General features: G+C 44.4%; 1 protein-coding gene across 5 annotated transcripts in view; it reads right to left on the bottom strand.

Moving 5' to 3' along the window:
• Positions 1–580: 580 nt before the first annotated feature.
• Positions 581–14,245, bottom strand: part of SLC20A2 (solute carrier family 20 member 2) — a 56,121-nt gene continuing 42,456 nt past the window's right edge. For 3 of the 5 annotated variants that reach the window (XM_080590407.1, XM_080590408.1, XM_080590409.1), the window contains exons 9-11: positions 7,457–7,642; positions 6,660–6,744; positions 581–2,045 (exon numbers count right to left, since the gene is read on the bottom strand). In XM_080590407.1, coding sequence (XP_080446533.1) covers positions 1,881–2,045; positions 6,660–6,744; positions 7,457–7,642 — 436 coding nt within the window. In that variant the 3' untranslated portion in view covers positions 581–1,880. Of the gene's footprint in view, positions 2,046–6,091; positions 6,177–6,659; positions 6,745–7,456; positions 7,643–14,245 lie in introns of all 5 variants that reach the window. The other 2 variants (XM_080590410.1, XM_080590411.1) reach the window with 2 other exon arrangements.

The raw sequence follows: 14,245 nt of genomic DNA, 5'->3' as shown, positions 1-14,245 counted from the left end.
CTCCTCTTCCCTGCACACTGAGGATGAGGTCGGGGGGATCAGGATGAAAACAGGCTGCTCCCAACCCAGCCCCATCCCCAGCACACATGGCAGCCATCACCCGAAATGCGTCTGGCTGGATAGACCACAGTAGGTGATCAACGTGTATGGGGGCATCAGCTGTGGAACGGGGCTGCACTTTTGACCCTGGGATCCTGTTCTGATTTTCGAGCTGTGTACATTGTGGTTTTTATACATTGTGATAGACTAAAATGCTGAAATTGTTTCTTCCTCCCCTCCAGCATGTTATACTTGCATGTCTCCTCTTTTAACTTCTCCAGTGCTGCTCGTAAGCAACTCCCCAACAGCCAGCACAACCCCATTTCTTCCCTTTCCTTTCTTCAGCTTTCTAGGACTTTCTTTACACTTTTCAAATTCATTACAAATATCCCTGGCAACAATGCAGTGTTCTTGTGGTTGGCAACATGGACACCACCTTGGAGATGGCACGGGCCAGGGAGCTTTTCCTGCTTCAGTGCTCTTTCCCATCACAGCTGATGTGGTTGAATAACACTTGAAAAAACTGAGAGGCAAACAGTGATCGGGGCTGTTTATCTTTTTATTATAAATTTAGTATGAATGACCAATGGAAAAGTCACAATGGAGTACCAAGACCGTTTATCAAAATTTTAGCAGCATTTAAACAGTAATAGATTCCCAAACCTCCTCCAGACACGCCTTGCCCTTCACCTCCCACCCACTGAACAGTAACCTTCACTAAAATGTGCTTTCCGAAGCCGTGCAGGGATTTAGCTCGCCATCTCCCGTGTCAGTCCCCTGAGCTGCTGTGAAAAATCGCATCCTGAGCGCTGGCTACCAGCAGCTGAAACCCCCAGCCACGAAAGCAGGGCTGGGCTGGTTTCCTGCCCCAGGCAGCCCCATTCCTGGTGGATCACGAGGTGGAGATGGAGGAGACCGATGGTCCGTGCTGGTGCCAAGACTGATGGCAGGTCAACGGGGCCGGGGCTTGTGGGGAAAGGAAGGAGGTGAGCAGTGAGACACTTCACAAAATGAAGTCTGTGTACTGCCAGCTAACATGGACGACAGTGTTCTGCCTACTAAGCAACAAGAATGAGTAGAACTAGCTTTCTTATGTGCTTTTTGCTTGTTTGTTTCATTTTTAGTTACATTAAGACATGAAGAGTACAATCCCAGCCTGGCTGCTGGTAGCTCAGTGAAAATAACATTAAATTAGAGGTGGGGAAACACAACACACACCCACACATGTAGACAACAATGTAATATTGGCAAGCTATTCCCCTGCTTCTTTGGTACTTCCTAAACTTTCTTATCCAAAATATATGAGGGAAATGCACCATTTAAGAGTTACTGTTTGTAAGTATTTACAAAGCCAGAACCGTTACGCTATGATACACAAAGATCAATATGATATGAACAGTTATCTTATGAAAAGCACTTATGCACATTTTGTTCCAGTATCTTAATAGCTTTAAAAAAAGTCATGTTATGCAGCCCTGTACCTCGCTTCTTCTGATATCAAATGGACAAGAAACATTTCCTAATCCATACTCTTCTTCAAAAGATTAAAAAATTGCCACCAAAATGATACACTATGTACAAATTTTACTAAATATTAAATTCTAGGCAATTATTTTCACCCCACTAATAATATAACTTAGGTATTGTTACCTACTATATGCATATATATTTCTTTAATATATAAGAAATGGCACCACATCACCATGTCACCAATATGACACATTGTTATGTACAGTAGATAAGAAGTTAGATATGGAAGATGGAACCTCTCTGACAGGTCCTTTCAAGGGAACGCTTCTCCCCTCGGTACTAGCTTGGCCACTTCCCCTTTTCCCAGCTCTTCAGACGTAAGGCAGGATACCGTACACCAGCAGCGCCATCACCCCGGCGCTGAACAAGCCAGCCACTGGGACAGTCACAAACCAGGCCAAGAAGATGTTGCGGAAGAGGCGCCAGTCGACGGCTTTCTTGGAGCGGATCCAGCCAACGGCCACCACGGAGCCCACCTTGGGAGCACGGGAGGGAGAGAGGAAGACAAATGTGAGGGGTACATCCCAGCGCCCCCAGCATGCCCGCACTTGCACCAATGCCAGTCAGCTGATACCAGGCGATGCTTGAAACTGGGGCACTGAGATAAAGGAGCCTCTGGTGACGATAAGCGCCTCTAGTCAAGCCCATCACTCTGTGCCCTGCGAGGAAACCCAGCCTTTCTGGACCTACCAGCAAGCAAAGCATCCAGAGCCAACATCCTCCCTGCATAAGAATACATCGGCCTGATGCTAGGGGGCATGCAACCTACACCAAGAAGTCTGGCTTCAAGTGGGGAATGGGTTAACCACCAAAATATCCAGCACTGCTACCAGGGCAGCTGGGGAGATCGGTATTTTCGATGATAAAACACACTGCAGTACGGGCAAAGCTATTTTCCCTCAAATGTGTTTTCAGTTCGTGAACTCGGATGTGAAACCAAGCATATTATTTTTTAGGAAAGAAATGTGCTGAGAAAAATGCCTCCAATGCAAAGTGATGCAAAAATATGGTAAAAACTTCAGAAATGCTTTCCCTTCTGCCCTGGAAGTGGCATTCTGCCATTAACAAACCTATGTATATCCATGCAGCTCTATTCAAAGCAGATGGTAAAGCAGCAAGAAACATGGAATGAATATTCAGTTTTGAACGAAATGAAACTCCAAGACACGGCTGGGCTTCTGTTCCCTTTCTGCAGCCTGAAATGCCATCCCTGCCTCCTCTTCCCTGCTCATTTTCTTAATGGGAGTATCAGTCCCTGCCTATAGATTACCAAGGGACTGATGTGCAGAGCTAGGGAAGTGATAAATGCCGGAGTGTGAGATAGGACAGGGACATCCAATCCATCTTTTGTTAATATCTATATAACTTCTTACTACTGCCTAACATTTCTTTTTAGAGATTAGAGTTCTTTGTTGAGGACCTTATCACTCACACGAAGTCAAATGCTCCTGTGATAGAACAAGAGAAAAATGACCTTGATATTTTAGGACTGGAAAGGCCTTGGCTTAAAGAAAGTGTGAGATGTCATTACGGAGGAGCAGACCCAATGCTTTGAAGGTCAGCTTCAAGACTGTGCCAAAGGACTAGTGTGAAATTCCCTGAAATATCATGCCTTACAGGAGGTGCAAATCTAAGGGAGTAAAACTAACATTTTTGGTTTGATTTGTTTATTGTTTTGTCTATAAGTTATAAAACTTGATCCAATAAGGAAATGTGCTAAATAATATTTAATCTGAATACACCGTGACTGGACAACGTGTTAGGCTGTGCCTAGCAGGTAGAGTGTGATGCCTGTGCCTTGTGGGAATCTCAAGAAAAAGCAGCACCTTGCCCAACTGAAAGGAACTCCCCACTTTTTGAGTATCTCAAAGCGTTAATCCAAGGAAACTGTTTTTTCCAGCAGCTTGGCTGTTAGGCTCTGCTTTATATTTTGCACGTTTTTAGCACCAGGCTGGCATGCTGCAACAAGGAGCATTGCTTTTTGAGCAAGCCTGCAGTCTACGTACGGTAATCTCTGAGTCCTTCCTGAAATTTAAAAGGTATCAGCAATGACGGCATTGGTAATCTGTTTTAAACATCATTAAAGTTTAGTTGATTAATAGTGATCCGGATGGACTAAAGGTTAGGAGAGTAGCTAAAACTTCAGTGTATGGCAACTACACCGGCTGTGGAATTTCAGATGACATCTACTTCAAGATTGGTTTGAATGAAACCAGTGCAGTTTGCCTTCAGTATGCTCTGCTTAGAGCAGAACGACAGGAATTACAGAAATGCATTCGGCTCCCTTATTCCTGTGCAATGATGCATCAAAATCATACTCAGACTATTTTAATTCCGTAATAGCAACACAGAGAATATTTACAACCCCCCCAAACAGTAAGAGCAAAACAGAGCTGACAGTATGACCTTGGCAAAGTTGCTTTTGCACACAAATAACCCTAACTCCTGCACTCTATCTCAGTATGTGAACACATTGACTCCCTTACAGCTGAGAAATGTCTGTTTCTAGATCTCACACTTCGTAATAAACAACAGGCACTGTGCATAAGCTTCAGCACTGACCACTTGCCTACCTGGGAAGCAGATGGGGTAGGTGTGCATTCACAGCACACCAGCTTTTCCATGCTAAACCTCAAGAGAGGCTGAACAGCCAAAACAATATTTCTGCTGATTTTTAAAAAAGGCATTTCTGTCTCAATGGCAACTGCTTCTCTGATGTGTCTGCAGCAAACTCTGCAGTGAAAGACATTTCCCCATGGAATGAATGACAGTTAATTGTTCCTTTCTGCCTTCCCTGGGCCCTTGAAGGAAACAATGAACACATCTATTATAAGTGCTTGCTTTATCTTTTATTGACCAATTGGTCTCTCAACTCCAGACCTTGTTTTGCTGAAACATGGAGTCGGGTGTAATAACGTGACATCCTGGAACAGCCTAATCCTATTGAGAGGTGGATCTTCCCATTAAGAACATCCCATCTAATTATACATGGCAAACTGCAGGTAGCAGGCACAGCCTAACTGCATTAACTGCTTTTATGGAAGTGATTTTCAAAGAGTTATTGTGCCCTGCCCTTCAAAAAGACCAAGCCTTTAACTGTGTGGAGTCAATGAATACATTCTAATGCAGCCCTCTCATTAGCTGATGGCTTCCAAGAAATTTCCCTTTTACATTCAAAGTCAGTCTATTTGTCTGCACCAAAGTGTATTTTCTCTTTTCTAACAGCTGACAAAATGCTCCAGGCACACAGGGCGGATAATCAAAGCTGCATTATTCTCCCTGGCAAATTCTTCTTCTCGTTGGGCATTTGACTTACAGTCAGCTGAAAGGGAGGTGTTTTAGGGGTAGCATTTTCACAAGTGGCTCATGTTGTTATTATTTCTTCCCCTGCTCAAATCAGAGGAACCAGAGTTAGGCCAATACTGGGAAATGTGAACAGCCTTTCAGAACAGCCCAGGCTTGGCTACTGCTCAAAGGACTCTACAGCAGAAAGAAAGAAATGATTTTGCAACTGGGGAGCTTTCTGAAGAAATGGTTTTCACTAGAAAAGGCCAATTGAACTAACTCTGGGTGTTCTGCAGGATGTGTGCATTTCAAGACTCTTTCAATGTCACAGGCGAGCCTGCCTGGCTTCTCGCCACCTGCCTGCCACGCTGCGGGGCAGTGAGCCCCAAAATCCTGCACTAGCAGAGCTGGGAGAGCTCAGAGGCCCCCAGAGTGCAGCAGCAAATCCCACAGGATCTGACCCTGCTAGGGCTTGCTGGTGCGTCCTGAAGCAGAGGGCCTTGCAGCTCTGATTTCAGGGGGTCCTCCCCATACCCTGCCAGAAGGTGAGGCATACAGCCAGCTCTGAGTGCCCAAGAGTGCAAGCAAAGGGAAGAGAGAAGGAATATTTGACATAGAAATTTGCTGGGGAACCAAATTCCAAATGCCCACTGTGTTCTTCTGGCATTGCAAATGTCCAAGCAGTCTGTGTTGCCTACAAGCCCTACACGTTTTCTCCTGCTGCACATGACACAATTAAATTCTGCTCTTAACTGAGCTTATCTACAATTCAAGCTCGGCTTTTAAAAATATATACATATATATATGCTCAAAGAACAAATTACAGGGGCCAGATTCTGTATTATAATGCACAAAAGTGAGGATGAGTTGGTTTAAAAGAAGAGAGACATTAAAATATTAGCGTAAGGATGTAACACTGTTTTTCATACAAGCGGCTGTAAACTACATGTAACCTGGATCACAAAAACTACAAGCCTATGTTATTTTAGGAAGTCTATATTAGTTCAATACGATCAAGCAAGGATCAAAGACATTCCACACTTTTGTGCAATTACTTGTAACTCCGATTTTGCTCAGCTGCACTTGCTTTAGATGCAGTCCCTGGTGTTTTGCAATCACTGTCTGCGTGGTGCATCACATAATGAAGGCAATCTGCAGCAATCGGTATCTCTTGTATTTTGTTATGGTTTGTCCTAGTGATGTGATTTACTGATGGGATCACTGCAAACTCCAATACCTTGCAATGGGTGGAGCTTATTGGAATACCCACATTTGAGGCTACAAGTACCGTTAGCGCACACATTACTTCAATGCAAAATCCACTGTGAAGAAATAAAAAAAAAGACAGATGGAAAACCTGTAGTAAAAGAGTTATATGCAGGAAATCCCATGCCATGCACTTATCAAGAAAGTGAAGTATAAATGATGAATGGTGCGCAGCCTCTGAACAAGGGAGAAACGCTACACGACCAGGTTCAAATGGCACCGTCGGAGGGAACTAGGCTCTTCATTGCCACATGCTCCTGCAATTGTTTGCTTTGAAATTGAGGTCATGTGTTGGTCAGTGATGTTTTTCTTTAACCACTGCTAAGGAGTCCATGCCCAGCTGGATGCCTTGCCCAATTGCAACAGCTTTACCGTGACAACTCCAGTGCATTTTTTTAGAAGCCTGATTTTTTTTAACGGCATTTTCCCCTCTCCGTGTTTCCCTTATAGAAACGGGCCATTATCCACTGATCCGAGCAGCACAGTTTAAAGTGTACAGTCCAGACTGCCCTGACTGCAGTCTCTCGGCGAAGGCATACCTTGCAGTGTGTAGTACTGACAGGAAGTCCAACATTGGAAGCTACCACAACTGTGAACGCCGAAGCCAACTCAATAGTGAATCCACTGCGGGAAGCATAAGAAAACACTTCACAATCACTCTTTGCATCAGCTCGGACTGATACCATGCAGTGTGCCAAAGTCTTACCCGTTTCTTCTTCAATCGTTTATCTCCAACTGATTTTTGTCACAGAAATAAAGTTAAGAGAACAAGGAACTGCTGAATAATGGAAACAGTACAGGCTAGTCACCTGCAGTAAACCGGCAGCAGGGCTCATTGCATCAGGAACTTTTGTTAGTCTACGCTGCAGTGAATCATGCCTAATTAGTGATTCAGCTAAGCACCAGCAGAGGTCTAGTATGCATCAAGGACAAAAATTACTGTAATGAATACATATGTTTTTAATGGTCTGAAGCATACTGGGAAAGCCATTGTATACTCGCCACTTCCACAAGCACCTCCTGGCATGTTAGTTAGGGCACCAGCAGAAGACTCTGATCACGTAGACTATGCCTCAAACCCACTCCATGTTAGTTTACAAGGATATTTTTTCTTTCTTTCTCCCTCTTTCTTTTTTTCATCCTTTCTTTGTTTTTTTCATCCTTCCTTCCTTTCTTTCTTCCTTCCTCTTTTTAGAAAGATGCAGAAGTCGAAGCCAGGTTATCATTAAAATCAAAGCACAGCAAAAACAGCAGACAGAAAAAATACTAGAGCAGCAGTTTCCCAGACTGGTTCACACACAAAGTTCATACAGCGTTACAACAACTGCGCACCTACCTTGATGGTGTGATTGGAGTGAGGTCTTTACCCATGGTCTGGATAACTCTTCTACCCCAGACCCAGAGACCCACGCAGATCCCAACACCTCCATAAAACAGCAGCCAGACAGGAGTTGACGCCTCTTGCATGACACCACCTTGCTCGTAGATCAGCCAGAGCGCAACGAGGGGACCAATCGCATTGCTGGAGAAACACAAAAACATCGCCTGAGTTATAAAAATACAGGTAATTGCCTTGAATGGGATTTTTTTCTGCATGATTTTTCTCCATAGTGCACGCAGCACTGCTCTGAGTTTACCTTACAGGCAAAACATTTTCTCACTTCTGAAGACTGCAGCACCGGACTCTTATCGTGTTGCTTTTTCAGATGTCACTTCACCACTGATAACTGTACTAAACACTGGAAGCAATTTGTCTTTAACAAATCATTTCCTGAAATGTCAGAGTTGGCAATATCTCATATGTCTGTTCTGCGACAATAAGCAGCGTTTTCAGTGCTGTGTTGAAATTATCTCAAAAGTTACCAAATCAAGAGCTCTTCACCTGTAAAATTCAAGTCTTAAATGATCTCCTTTGGTCAAAGAAGGAAATTAACAAAAAAATTTACCATCCTAGAGAAGAAGATGCAAACGTTATCTAGTCTGACAACCTGCATCTTTTGGAGATACGATCAGAATGCATCCAGGAAGGTGACTTAAGTCCTCTCTAAAGGCACTGCAGAGCTGGTTGGGCTGGATCAGAGAAGACTGCTTGGTGATGCCGAGCTGGTGTAAGCTTTTTTCACTATCCCACTGCTGCTATCTAGAAATACACGGAATGTCAGCAACACTGAAGCCCCCACTCCTCAGGCTGCTCACCTGATATTGGTGCCTTACTCACACTCCAGAGCCTGGAGGCAGGCTTCTGACTTTGCTTATTCCAAATAAATCATTACATTTCTCGAAACGAGAGAGAGCAGAAAAACTCAGAAGCTGGCAGACAGTTACTTTAGAGGCTTAATTACTAAAAAGCAGATAAGAACTTTGTCATCACTTTTTTTTTTTCAGTTCTTTTGCTAAACTGAGTGGCTGCTTGTCCTGCTGAACAGCATTTAGAACAATTTGTAAAAGCATGAAGAGCGCGGCAGTGCTGCAATCATGTCTAAATAACAAGAAGAGCAGAGCAAACCTGTCCAATGTCATTCAAAATGTTTGAACACCAACAGGAAGCTCCCCTCTTTGTAAAATGATAATGGAGAGCGGGTGGTGGCGAACGCCGCGTGCAGGACTGACAGCTATGCTCGCCTTGCCTAAATTTAGCCACTGGTCTCGCTCCAAAGCACACAGTTGGAATAAGGGCCGTTTTTAACGTGAAATATTGAGTGTGGCATGTCTGAGCAACACGACACACTCCTTCCTTTCTCCTGGTTTGTGAGAAACCAAGCTCCAAAACCCCAGGAGTGCTCCTGGGGCACAGTGACCAGGAAGGCACGTTCCCATATAAACACACACAACAACCTTCAAGCCGCAAGGCAAACAAAAGTACTTGAAAATGCTCTTTGATATGAAAAGAAATTAATAATTCTTAAAGATTTTGAGGAAACTGCTGGAGATTAATTAGTGAGCTAACATGAATAATAAAATCCAGTGGGTTTCAAGACACTGGATAGCGTGATGAAGAACTAAATACACTTTAATTAAAGAGTGATTTCCACTAGCAAAAACACTTGGTTTGATACTGTGCTTGAGTATGCATTTGATTTGTTGAGTTTTTGTGAATGTGTGAGTGAAGTGATGATATGTGAAAGGTCCTTAGTGGCTGAATGGAAGATTTTTTTTGCTTTGAAGGAAGAAAAGATACTTGATCGAAGCATTTCTACTATTTAAGTTGACTTGCAACTTCTTGGCCAGCATTTGCAGGTGCAGATTAAATGACATGCATGTTTTCATGCCTGATTGTGCATGAAAAAGATGAAGCCAATTCAATGTACCTTCAACTCATGGGTGCCAAAGGCAGCTGAGAAAGAGAGCAGCTAAAACACTGATCAGATGAATAAAGGGAAAACTGATCACCCCTTCTTGTAGTGTTGTACAACATGGGGACAACCTCCCCATTGAAAATAACAAGTACCTTTGGAGCAAGTCCAGGCACTGATTCCTGACTGTTCTGAAGAGATTATGTATGGATATTTGTCAGTCCTAATGTAAATGGGAAGACAGAAAAGGATTCAAAACCTACAGCAGAAAACTATGCTCTTTTGTACCAAAATCCAGTTTTAATTATTTGCAAATGCTACACCTCTGTGAATCAACTAAGCTTAATCCTCTAAGAAAAGGTTATTTTCTTATTGTGGCAACACCGGGCTGCTGACTTATGCCTAGCCCTAGAGGATCGGAGTGCATCATGCTGCCAAAAAGATCAGAAGAGATCACAGATCACACCACCCCACAGAGGGGAGCACTTCTGATACCATCCCTGGATGGAAAGAAAGCAGAGGAGCACTGGATCAGTGCATACCGAGAAAGCTCAAAAGGTAATTAACTGTATTTTTATACATGGGTATCTACAACACTGGGTATCTATCTGTATCAGAGGGACATTTCTCCTCTCCCTGTAAATTGTGCTCTATGTGGCTTAAACATTTGGCTCCTAGGAACAACTGCATCTCCCAGTCTGAATGCCTGCAAGAGGCTACCAACAACCAGCAAACTGGCAGTGCCTCCAATCTACCACCTGCATGGCTCTTTGGGAGGCTCCTTCAGCTTCTGGGCTTGTTCAGTAGGTCCAACCCCAGGGGCTTGTGGCATCAACACTTCCTACACCAGCGGGGAACAGCCCTTGAAGAAGCCATCAGTCCTGTCCCACCACAAAAGTCCTGCCAAGACTGGGATCTTGGTACCGCATGCACAAACATTGCCTTTACCATGTGCACACAGCCATCCTTGGGACTAGAAGAATTCATCACTAGAAGACAACCGGTCCCATAAGGAGAGTAACAGAGGGACAAGACATCAGTAAAAAAGGAGTTGTTAGATACTTTGCTTTAAGACCTGTTGTGGTGAACAGATGTCTCCTACAGTTGAGTGACTAAGCAGATGAACCACAAGGGCACTGGCTATACTGGGATGTGGTTTGCAAAATATTTTGCACGAGTTCTGTCTCATTTGACTCAAGACACGATCAGCAGGAAAGCAGACCTAAAATCTTCCAAGCGTTTGGCCAAGACTCATTTCACAAGTATTTTTAAGTTGTGATTTTCTCTTACTCTCCCACTACAGCTCTTTTGCTTGCCATAACCAACTCATCTTCATGCTGGAGTCCCATCTGGAAAAGTCTTATTTGCAGTAGTTTAGAGGGAGAAGATAAAAAAAATAAATCCTGAGATGGTCATCTAGGGGGGCTGGGACCCCCGTCTGCTTCTGTCTCTGTAAAGATGCCATTAGGTTCCTATGCAGCTGAAGTGCTTTTGAGCACATTACTGCATTATTTAGCCATTCGGTTTAAAAGCTGAGACGAGCTCCTCTTGTCACGCTACTACTTTAGTTTCATACATCTAATACACATTTTTCCACTGAGCACTTGCCATTGCAAGTTAATTGTATGCTGAATTTCTAACACATTATGGCGACAGAAGCCCAGCTCCTGACTCTGTCATGAAGCATGCCCTCCATGCCCAATATTTTTTACCATCTCTGCTGGCCCTGGCTGCTCGCAGTGCGTAGCACCGTTCGCCGTATCCAGACGCATGATCCAGGATTAACAGCCACCTTCGGCAGCGCTTGCACTTGCAGACACGGGTCACTGTGGCGCGGTGGGGTGGCTTGGACTGTATCTGAAGTGCTTGCTGACCCTCCTGGTTATTTTGCTAGCTTTCTCGGCTAACATAAATTGGCATGACTTCTCTTTTCCTGCTCGTTTGTGCCAGCTGAGAATCTGTCCCAAAGCATTTATAAAGCTGTTGTGAAAGACAGCACTTGACAGTGCATCTGAACTATAAATAGGGTTGGCTTCTTCTCTCCCCTGCGAGACAGATAGTATTACCAACAACAAAAAAAAACATTCAGCTATCTTGGGACAGGCTTAGAAATTACCAGTTTGCAATGCACACACACGCACACGCATGCGAGTAGAGATTTTTATGTCCTCTTGGGTCACATGTGCAGGTCTTTCTTTGTAGGAACAAGGATTACAACTTTTTTAACTAAAAAGTAAGATTTTTTTTCAGTAGTGGAAGGACGCCATCAGTTGAGTGCTCTGTAAATCACCAAACCTCAGGCAACTTGCCATAATATTTTGTGAACTAAAAACATTGCTATTACCTAGCTACTTATCGGGGGCAGAGGGGATAGTAAGTTGCTACAGACTGTGTGATGATCACACTTTGATTCTTTGCTACCTGAAACTCAGATTGTGTTTTTGCCCCTTTTTTTCCAGTTGATTGAAAGAAACTCAGCACGTACATTACCACTGACTCAAACTGAAGTACAAGCAAAATAACTGTCTGAGAAATCTATATTAAACTTCCAGTATTACACATACAGTTACAAATTCGTCAGTCATTCAAGTATTTTCCAAAACAGGATTTCCCAAATGACAGCAAACTGCCCTCTGAACTTTCCACTGGGAAAATACATGGGCTGATATTTCTGTCTTTACTGCAGTCACGCCTGGAGACATCACACAACCGAGTAAGGGTGCAAGGAAGGTATGCCTGTATGAACCAACAGGAAAAAATACGTCCTCATCTCCAGTGATCTCAGATTATCAAGAGGGGGCTCTTGCTTTTATCCTGGTTTCTATAGCCTACAGTTTTGAGATATTGTGTACACCATAGCGCAATAACAGTGTGACACAGCTATGGCCCATAAAGTACAAGTTTTGGGCGTGTTATGAGTCATGAAGACTACATATTTCTTCCTGCAGCTCATTGCTGTGTGTTGTAACTGATGGCCCTGAAACTGTAACTCTCTGCACATCCCAGGAAAGAGCAGACTACATTTTACCACTCACCACAGCACAGGAATGCACATTTCTGCCATTCCCACCTCTTGGACAGGCAGGGTTGGTAGAACTACCCAGGAAGAAACGCCTCTCCAAATAGCACTGAGCTGCACCACCAGCAGGGACAAGCCATTCCCAAAAACGCCTGTGCAGCAAGGAGAGAGCCCCTGGTTTCTTTCTGCTCTTCTCTTGCTAGCCTGTGTGGCAAGAAAGTGATGGCACAGTTCAGGTGGCACCTACCTGAGCACTTCAGGACACAAGATTCACATCTACTGAGGAGACTGGCTGCATTTGCAGGAGGGACTGCTATCAAAAACTGAAGAAATCAGATTTCAGGCTGCTCTTGGTAATCGTAATGGACAGATAAGCTTCCTAAATATGCTAAGTGATCTTGAATACAGCTCTCAGGCAGGAAAGAAGAAATATTCATTTTGTAATCTGGCCTTATTATAGCTCCCATAGACCCCTTACTCAGCCAGAAGACCGAATCCCACTAAGCTCTCTGTGTGCAGTGAGGTACTGACAATGTTCTAGCCCTTTCTTCCTTTCAGCCCCTTGTATTTACTCTGGGAAGAAGGGAGAAGGTGAGTCCCAGTGCTGCTGGTATGCTCTGACCCATAACTCCAGTTAAGCGTGTAGGAAGGTGAAGGGAGAAGTTTCCTCTCGCTGTATATTGGGCAAACAGGTATTTTCTAGTTTCACTTTCATCACTTCGAATATCAGTGTCTTCCCTATCTGGTAGCAATTCAGCTTCTAAAACACTGAAAGAATATTTAGAAATATATAAATACTAAATACTATTACTCTAGGTCTGAAATAGTTTTAATTCCATCTTCAATAACATAACCTGAACCATCTGGATAATACAAGAGTTGTTCTTTGTCAAGCCTGAGTCTGTGGTGGTAAAGTCCTGACAGCCACCTCTAGCATTGCTGGCCAATTCCAGCATGGACAACCTGCCCGAGATGCCAGAGGGATGCCCGGCTGGCTAACCAGTGCCTTGTGCTGGAGCTGCCCAGGGTTAGCCATACATTTTCGCAGTTGCTTGGATGTGCTGTGGGGCAGAAGCACCATTTGCTCCCAGCTTTCTCATTCCTGACCCCATAGCAAAGCACAGGAGATGCTTATGGGGCTGTCGATTCTCTCCAGCATTGCCAAAATGGCCTGACAAACTCCCCTGACTTTCAGGAACAGCTTAATTCAGGCTTTGGTATGCAGCGTGAGCCCTACAGCTTCGGCAGCTCTCCCACTGCCTGCACCTATACAGTAACTCTGTAGGCTGCTGTGGTTGCGGCACCGAGCTGTGGATCATCGGGATTCCTGCTGAACAAACCTGTATTTACAGAAAACAAGCTCAGTCCAGCTCAGCCATAGGTGCATATAATCCCCGATGACCAACAAAGCCCAGCCTCTCTGGAAAGCTGGCTCTGAACAAGCGTTTAGGAAGCTGGCAGCTCTCCCCCTGTCACGCTCCTGGCCCGGGGCTTTTATTTTCCATCCTGCCCTTTTTATTCTCCCGTTGCCCTTGCGATGACCTGACGTGCTCCCTTTGTGCTTGGGTGCTGAGCCAGTGCGACCTGCTCGCTCGGCGCCACTGATTAAATCCAACAACAACATTTTTTCAGAGGTTCTGTCCCAACACATTTCATTGGGATTTTAAATTCTTTAGATTTCATTCAGCCCATGTGCACCGGAGTGTCACAAGGCTCTGGGCCCAGCTCGCTTGGTCCCAGCCTTGGAAGGGCTCCAGCATCCTCCACCCGGAGCCGCCGAGGGCTGCAGCAGGCAGGCAAGAGGGGATGGTCT

Source organism: Anser brachyrhynchus (genome assembly GCF_964034855.1).
Source record: "Anser brachyrhynchus genome assembly, chromosome: 4".
Lineage (NCBI taxonomy): Eukaryota > Metazoa > Chordata > Aves > Anseriformes > Anatidae > Anser > Anser brachyrhynchus.
The sequence above is the reverse complement of the archived record's forward strand: the minus strand, read 5'-3'. Positions and strand labels throughout refer to the sequence as shown.